We start from the raw sequence: 8,824 nt of genomic DNA on the forward strand, positions 1-8,824 counted from the left end.
GGCTCCAAGCACAGCCAGGAGAGAGCCGGCCCATTGCCATTGACATGGGCCAGATTGGACTCAGTGACCTGGAGACAAAAGGCCTTTCGCTGTCCCAGCCCTGCCTCTCCCTGCGGTGCCTGGTGTGGCCTGGCTCTCAGAGGAACTGATGCCGCAGTGTCCGATGATTGCAATGGGAGCTGGGTGTGCTCAGCCCGGGGGAGGCACGACGGTCCCATGGATTGTGAGCATGGGAAATGGTTCACCCAAAATGCCTTTTCACGGAGAACACCCGTTCGTAGACAGTGCACCCGTTTGCGGGAAAGGGTCGGTTTGGCCAAAGGTCTCAACTCGGAACCAAGTTCTGAAACGGTCAGCGTGTCCTTTGGACCCGTTCTGAATAGGGTTCCAGTTCCCAGTGATTTTCCATGTCCAAACGTGCGTGAATGGGAGTAAAAATCACGTTTGAACATGATCATCACCTAAGCAAAATGTTTCAATTCACCTGAACTAAAAAAGTCTTTGGCGGGGGTTGGGGAGGCAGAAGTGGTGGTGGGGGGGGATATTCAGTGTCCAAGAAATGTTGAGATTTCACCTTTTCCTGCTGATTCACAATGGGAAAAACGTTCAAACACGGGAAAACGTCTGGGCTGGGGAAAGGTTTTCCCACCCAGCTCTACCTGTGTCTAGTGCGCTGTAATCTGCCTGCAGCATTAATCAGCCAGCTGCGCTTTTGTGCTGCATCAAGTGCATCTGCTTGGGTGAGTTGTTTTAAAACACCCCAGCCCCTCTCAGCTCCCTGTGCTCGAAGACCTGCCCCACACAGGGGCTGACTGGCCAGCTGCAGCCAGAGGAGGGGGCTTTGCTCTTATGAGGTCTGGGGAACCTGCTTGTAAATCACTGCTCCTGCTGTCCGCTTTCACCCTGCGCACCACCGCCTTGGTGGAGCGACCCTGCAGCTGGCCCGGCTGCTCAGCTGGATTAGGCTGGGTTTGCTGGGCGGGTGGGGGGAAGTGAGAGGCTGGTTGCTTTGTCATACTCACTGCAGAAATTCAAACCCTGAGATGGACGGATCTACCCTTCCCGGATGGAAAATCATGGGTCATTCCAGTTTCAGGCCCTGTCTCTCCTGCATCCCTGCCCTTGGCTACCGTAAAACAGCCCCTGCTATGGTCTAGCCCTGAGCTCTCCTGTATGGTCTGTTTGGTTCTCTGGCCTCAGGGGGCTGTGCAGAAATCCTGAGCTTGTATGAGCTCTGCAGCACCCGGGAGTCGGGGCTCTTTGTGAAATCAAATTCTGGGATAAACGTCCTTCCTGGGGTAACTCCGTGGAGTGCAGTGGGATGATTCTCGGGTGACAGGACCACCAGTGATATGGGGGTTACACTGCACAGAGGAGACCCTGGGATTCTGAACGGGGGTGGGGAAGGAAAATAGCCCCAGACTGGCCATCTTCGCCACAAATCTAGCTTGCTGTCCAGCTAACGAGAGGGCAGCCTGCCGGGGCCCCTTGGGAGTGAATCCTGTGAGACAGATACCTGATGGGAGGTCAGCTCTTTGCCCTGGGGGTGGGGGTGGGAGGCTAGTGGTCAGGGCAAGAGCCTTGGCCTTGTGAGACCTGACTTCAGTTCCTCGCACTGTCACAGATTTTTCGTGTGACTGTGGGCAAGTCACTTGGTCTCTCTGTGCCTCGGCTCCCATGGGAGAACAGCCCTGCCCTGCTCCCAGGGATGTGTGAGCAGCTCTGCTCCTATGGGGCAGGGGGCCAGACGAGCATCTCTCTCATATCACTCCTGCATTGCACTCTGCATGGCTAGGCTGGTGTGCGAGGGAGGAGCAGGCCACGCTGGGGCCAGGCTGGCTGGGGGATTTAAAAGTGCATTTAAAAGTGCCTGGGGTTGTATGGGACATCCCTGAGAAACCGTGTGAGAGGACACACCCTGTGATCTGAGAGCTCTCGTCTGGTTCTTCATCTCTCTCTGCTTTCTATTGTTTCAGAGCTCCTACCCCATCTGGGAAGATTTCAACTCCAAGGCAACTAAGCTGCACTCCCAGCTCAGGTGAGTCGTCCCGGGATCTGCACCAGGCTCCCAGGGAGGTTTGAATGCTGCTGGGAAGGACCTTGCAGCCCCACAAAGCTGACTGAAGGAGGCCATGCAGAGCAGCTCTGCTCTCCAGCCAGGCCAGTGCCAGCTGCTCGGGAATTCAGGTGATGAATGTAAGAAGAGAGCTGGCAAAGCCTCCCCCGGGCATTGCTGAGTCGAGCCCCAGCCCCAGCACAGGGGCTGGCTGCAGCTCTGCAGCCCAACACACCAGGCAGCAGGAGGAAGCTGCTTGAGGATCCAAACAGGAGCCAGGCACTTGCCAGTCGAACCCCCATGTGCTGGGCGTGCGACTCAGAGACTAAACTAGTGACTTTCAAAAGCGAGAGCTCAAAGAGCTTCACTAAGGGGACCAGTATCAATAGATGGCAAAACGGAGGCGCAGAGAAGATAAGGGAGCTGGCCAAGGATACAGAGCAAGGCAGTGGCAGCAGCAGGCTTAGAAGCCAAGGATTCCCCCCACTATGGCCCCTGTGCTGTACTGTGGCCATAAAGCCCCTTAGCTGACTGCCGGCCCAGCGCCATGCTGGCACCACCAGCACAGACGCAGGTGCCGTGAGCGTTGGTTGGGAGCTCCCCCTTTCTGATTAGCTGACCCATGTAGCAATTCTAGTGTAGACTAGCCCTTTGTCTTACAAGTCAGGAAGGCCTGCTGGGGATTCAGCCTCCTGTGTCTCGCTGGGGTGCCGGAGCCATGTTAATTCCTTGTCGCTGGAGTTCAGGAACAGGATAACCCTCGCTGGTTTAGCGTGAGGGCTCTGTTTATTGCTAATAGGTAAATTGAGGTAAACCCCCATTCCTGTGTCTAGGACTGACCTGTTTATCACCTTTACCGAGGCTAGGCTGGCTAACCTTAAACATGTTCTAATCACATCATACAGAGGGAATCCATAACTTCACATATAACTTTAACGTATGCATTTTACAATTATGTTAATAACCAACATGTTATAAGCTTTCATATGATATCTCACAAGGCGTATTTTGTTCAGATATTACCGCTGTTGTGCATAGGATGTGAATACAGGGGTGCCTAGGGTCACACCCATTCTCTTGACAAGCAACCTGTGGAACTCACTGCTGCATCAGAACATTGTGCTAAAGGTTGGGGCTGCATAACGGCATTGCTGTTAGTAATAAAGGTAGCTACTGTGCTGGCTAGGGTAGGGATGAGCTAATCTCATGCTTCCGAGCAAAGGATGATCATAGCAGGGGTCAGGAAGGTATTTCCCCTATGTACAATACTGGACAACTTGTTAAGGGATGTTATTTATGCTTCCTTTGAAGCGTCAGATAATAGCCACTGCTGGAGACAGGATACAGTGGTATGGCCCGTTGTGATTTGAGTGTGTGGGCGTTCCTGTGTGTAGGGATCAGTAGAAGGTGCGCTGCATTAGTCCTTTGGACTCCCAGCTGACTTATGTATGCATCTCTTTGTGCCTCAGGACTACAGTGCTGGCAGCAGTCGCCTTCCTGGACGCCTTCCAGAAAGTGGCAGACATGGCCACCAACACACGAGGTAGGACGACTACTCAGAACCCCCCTGCAGACAGCACGCTCAAAGCCAGCAGGACTGGCACGCCCATAGCAGACTCCCTGCCCAGAGATTTGCTTTCACAGGGTTTTTCGGTGTGTGTGGGGGGCAGTGGGGAGCAGTACTGTCCGTGGAAGACTGGTCGTGAAGCTGGTCCATCACCCGGTGTGTGTGTGAGTCCTCGGGGCACAGAACTCTGAAGCTGCTGCCTGAGGGGAGCCCAGACAGGGCAAGTTTGTACCTCAGGAGGGAGGGAAGAGAGAGGAGATCGGATGGAAAGGGTGGGCGAAGCGAAGAGTGGGAGTGGATGGACAGATGAGGGGAGAATGGGGACATGGGGTTGGGAGGATTGCAACAAACAGGAGGGTGGGAGAGGAAGGAGAGAGACCAAGACAGGAGCCAAAGGCAGGGCTGAAAAGAAGAGCCGGCAGAGGCAGGTGCGCCCGAAGTTCCGCAGGCTCCTTCGCCCAGGCACTGAGCCTCGCCCGTGGCACCCGTCCGTTGTGAGCCCTGCCGGTGCTGGCTGCGCTGCACGGGCATGCACTCGGCGCTCCCTGTGCACCCGAAGTCTGCTGTGCCTGAATTCTCTCTGGCAGCCTCTCAGCGCCTCTTGCTCAGGAAGCTGGTGGGGCTGCCCCTGGGCGCTACTGTGGGGCGCCAGGGACCCGCCGGTTCAATGCCGAGGCGCTCCTTTGAGAGCTGGAGCGAGAGCTTTGGGCGTTTTCCCCACAGGAATGTAGGGCCTGGTTTTCAGACGTGCTGAACACCCACAGCAACCCCAGGAGCGGCAGCTGCTCAGCACCCCTGAAACTCAGGCCCGCGACCGCATGGACCAGGTATCGTCCCACGTTCTGGGGTGACGCTGGGAGGCGTTTGTTCCCTCCAAATGAGCAATTTCAATGCTTCCAGCACTGGTTCAGGGGGGCCCCTTGCTGACATCTGCCTTCAGCAGTGCGTCAATTTCCTAGTGTAGACAGAGCTTGAACACCGCAGTTGGGGTAAAGACCAGCTGCTGGGCAGTGGGTTTTTGTTAGAACAGTACAAATACAATGCAGTGGCCAGGGTGGGTGGACAGACTGTGCCTGGCTTTAAGTGAGTTTCTTTCTTAGTTAGTTGCACATCCTAGAGCACGTCACTGAGGACGAGCGTGAACTTCAAACACCTGCTCCATCATTTCATGCCTAATGGCTGTTGAAGGGAGAGGTGGGAGGAGCAACTGCATTAGGACATGCAAAGGATTCCCCACCTGTGTTTGAGAGAGCTAGTGCTGTATGCTTAGAGCAGGGAGCCAGGACTCCGGCCTTCTCCTCCTGGCTGCTGGCTTCAGGACTGAGCATCACTGGGCTTCAGTTTCCCCAGCTGTAAAATGGGCACACTGGTGCCCGCCTGCAACGTGAATTTGTTCATGTTTGCCAGGTGCTTTGGGATCCTCAGCCAGGAGAGGCTGGGGTTGGGCAGAGCGATGGCAGTGGTATTGCCTGGTGATGAGGGCAGCGGGGGTCGGAAGGGCAATGCCCTTCTGCTGATGAGATGGTTGCAGCATCCCCATTCTCCTGTCTCTCTCACCTGGGCACCCACTTCAACCTTAAGAAGCAAAGAGTGGAAGCCAGTGTCAGGATCTCGTTGGGCAGGGGGTTAGCCACCCCCTGTGAGTTACTGACCCACTCCCCGGAGCCCGGCTGGAAGCTGGGCCCAGCTTGCCTTGACCCCCACTGGCCCCACTCTTGATGCTCCTTCACATTTAGAAGCCCTGTACCAAGCCTGTCCTCTTGGCAGTGCTAACGAGGGTTGGGCTGCACTCCGCTGCAGATGGCCAGTACAGATGTGTTTGTGTGTCTTGTTCCCCCGTGCGTCGCCTCACCGCCTCCTTCCCCCCATCCCCGGCTGCAGCCAAGGAGCAGGATCCCCTGCGAAGGGGCATGAAGGGAAGCCATGGACAGATGTGCAGTGTGATTACTGGAGACTGGGGCACAGGAAATAGAAAGTCAGCAAAGCAAGGCTGGGATTTACAAAGGAGGTCAGATGCCACTGAGGACTGGGGGGAGGGCTCAGGCCAAGGCCTCTGGCTCCAGCAGCTCCTAGCTGGACCCCGAGGTTTGGGTGGGGTCCCAGACATGGGAACAACCCAAAACACAGCGACTCTTGTTTTCTTCACAGAGCGCGTGTTGTTCTGAGTTATCCCAGGGTTTCTCTCCCGGCTAGCCTGGGTGCATGAGCTCATTGGCGCCTGATCCATGGGTTAATTTGGTTTTGGACCAGGAGGGGAGAGGCCAGTAGTAAGAGGACATCACTAATCTCCTGTGACATCCCTGTGTGTTTACCTCCTACGCATCCTCACACCCCACTGGCCTCCTGCTCACTGTGTCTCTGCCCAGTGATACCACTGAGGGTTAGTCAGTGGAAACCCTGAGGGAGCAGGAGCAGGCTGTGGGGAGGGGACCCTTACGAGTGACGTGCACTCTCTGACAGACCTATCTGTGTGTGGTGGGAGTGGGCCTGGCAGAATGCATTATGGGTGATTATTTGCATGTGCAAATGAGATCTATCCTTTTTTTCCCCCAAGTGGGGAAACTAGGTGGCTGCAGCACTGGCCTCTCCAGATCTGATTGCATTTGATCTGTGTCTGATGGCGCCTGGCCCAATGACAGCGGCTACCCTCAGTGTAGCCAGCAAACCCAGACTGAAGAGAGAGAATACAATCGGGGCTTTACCTACAATGCGCCCAGCACTCTGCCCAGCTCAGGCACTGCGGTTTGGAGTGAGCTGAGGAGAACAGGACCCCTGGACATGGTGTGCCGAGGACTGGGATTGCCAGACCAGTTAAAAACCCTCGTTCGTAACCAGTCTGCGGACCCAAGTTGCCTCGCCTCCTTGGGGCCAGGGCCCGGTCTCTCAAGCATGATCAGGGAGCAGGGCTGGGGCCCGGGGCTGAGGCGTGGGTTCCAGACTGGGTCACCGGGGCTACAATGCAGTTCCATGCAGTGGGGCTGTCTCCCCGGCCCAGCCGAAGGGAGGCAGTGTGGACCGTGACTGCGTGGGGCAGCTTCTCCTCCCAGAGCGCTAAACTCGGTTGGGCAGGGCTGACGAGCAGCGTGGCCAGGCTGTGCTGGCAGCTGAGGCCAATAGTGTGTTTTTTCCCTGTGGTTTGCTGGCTTTCCTCCTGAACACAGCGGGACCCTTGTACGCAGGCTCTCGGAGCACAGATGCTTCTCCGTGGGGCAGGGAAGAGCTGCAATGCCAGACGGAGACCGTAGGGAACAGGGCAGATTGCTTTCTGGGGACAGTGTGGTTCTGACACATTCGGACCGCACAAGCTGCCAGCTGCGGGGCGCTGCGCCTCGGTTGGATTCAGGCTATGGGCCCAAGGCAGCCCTACACCAGGCCTGAATCTGGCCCCTGTCTTTGTCAACTAAGGCACAGAGGTGGCACTTGCAGCTGGGATTTGGTCTGCCAAGGAGCTCCGCAGTTGCAGCAGGGCTGGGTTTGGCCCGTTGTGTTGTCTGGCTCTCACTGACCAGTGTGACATCTGGCTCCCTGGAGTCTCTTCTAAGAGGACAAGAAAATCCAAGCCAGGTTCACTTGTGAGAATCATCTGTGAAAGCAGTTCCCTAGTCAGTTCATGCGGGTGTCACTCCCGCACAATTGGAAAAAGATCCAGAAATGGGTTTGGACCTCCGCCTGGAATGAACTCTGGGTATTGCCATGAAGAGGAGCAGAACCTGAATGTCGGTGCTCAGCTGGAATGGGCTGCAGGGCAGCCTTTGAGAGGAGAAGACCATGAACTGGCTCCCTGGGCTGGCATGTGATGGACTCTGCCTTTGCCCGATCCTCTGCAGCGATGGAGGTCTCGAGCAGAAATCTCTGAGGCCAGACGCTGGTGTTAGGTGGAAGACGGAGTCACCAGCCCAGGGAGCAAAGTCTCTCTCAGCACCAGTGTGTGAGTTAGGGATGAAGGAGACACGTTCCCCTGCACTATAACCAGAGGTGAAAGTAAGCCGGTCCGGTCCGGTCCAGTACGGCGTGCCAGTACGCTGTGCCAGACCAGACCGGCTTCCCCAGGCTGGTGCTTTAAAGGGCCCTGGGCTCCCCACAGCAGAGCTCCGGGCCCTTTAAATCACCGCCGGAGCCCTGCCACCGCTACCCTGGGGCTCCGGCAGCGGGGCTCGGGGGGGCGCTTTAAAGGGCCCCGAGTCCCACTCGGTAGCAGCAGCCACAGCCCAGGGCCCTTTAAATCGCCCCGGAGCTCCCAGCTGTCTCTGCAGCTGGTAGCTCTAGGGGTGATTTAAAGGCCCTGGGGCTCCCAGCCAGAGATTTAAAGGGCCCGGGTATTTAAAGGCCCCGCCTCTTCTGGTTGAAGCCACGCCCCCTGCTCAGGACTCCAGAGTACCGGTAAGTCCTTTAAATTACTTTCACCCCTGACGATAACCAGTATAACACACTCTACACACGCCGGGGCTGCCTGCCTCCCCTTCCTTCCTCTAAGGAGAGCAGTGTACATTTATTCTGCTAAGCCCCCTTCTCCTCTCAGTGCCGAGCTGGTGAAACGTGCCAGCGTGGGAACCTGCACTCGCTTTTGACAGGGTGAGCTCCCCACGCTGGCCCTGCAAGAGCTGAATGGGGCCAGTTGGCTGCAATCTGGGCAAATCTGGCCTGGAGGAAAGCCCTGATTAGGGGAGCTCACCTGTGGGGGGCAGGCAGGGTTTGTCTAGACAGGAGAGTGGAAGCAGAGGGGGCTGCAGTCACTCCCTGGGGGAAGGGGGGTGAGTTGGGGGCTATAGAGACAAGGAGCCCACGGTTACTCTGGGGAGAAGGGAGGGGAGGGCCAGGAGGGGAGGAAGCGGCTCATGGAAAGGCGGCAGGGTTAAGGGACTCTGGCAGCACTGGTCAGCACTGCTGACCGGGCTATTAAAAGGCTCCCTACCCAGCTCCGCGTGGCTTCCAGGAAGCTGCCAGCATCTCCCTCTGGCTCCTAGGTGGGGGGACAGCCACTGGGGCTGTGTGTGCTGCCCCCGTCCCCAGTGCCAGCTCAGCTGCTCCCATTGGCCAGGAACCCTGGCCAATGGGAGCCGAGGGGGCGGTGCCTGCAGGTGTGGGCAGTACAGCGAGCCATGTGGTCATGCCTCCGCTTAGGAGCCGGAGGGAGATGTCGGTAACTTCCCAGGAACCTCCTGAGATAAGCGCAGCCTGGAGCTCCTACCCAACACCCCATC

At 56.9% G+C, this 8,824-nt stretch overlaps 1 protein-coding gene across 21 annotated transcripts in view; it reads left to right on the forward strand.

Annotated features, from left to right (window-relative positions):
* The window catches only part of MTSS2 (MTSS I-BAR domain containing 2), an 80,218-nt gene that overhangs the window by 19,083 nt on the left and 52,311 nt on the right, over positions 1-8,824 (forward strand). For all 21 annotated transcript variants that reach the window (XM_037877343.2, XM_037877339.2, XM_037877344.2 and 18 more), the window contains 2 exons: positions 1,977-2,038; positions 3,526-3,599. In XM_037877343.2, coding sequence (XP_037733271.1) covers positions 1,977-2,038; positions 3,526-3,599 — 136 coding nt within the window. The remainder of the gene's footprint in view (positions 1-1,976; positions 2,039-3,525; positions 3,600-8,824) is intronic.

The sequence above is a fragment of the Chelonia mydas genome, chromosome 12 (assembly GCF_015237465.2).
Source record: "Chelonia mydas isolate rCheMyd1 chromosome 12, rCheMyd1.pri.v2, whole genome shotgun sequence".
NCBI classification, from domain to species: domain Eukaryota; kingdom Metazoa; phylum Chordata; order Testudines; family Cheloniidae; genus Chelonia; species Chelonia mydas.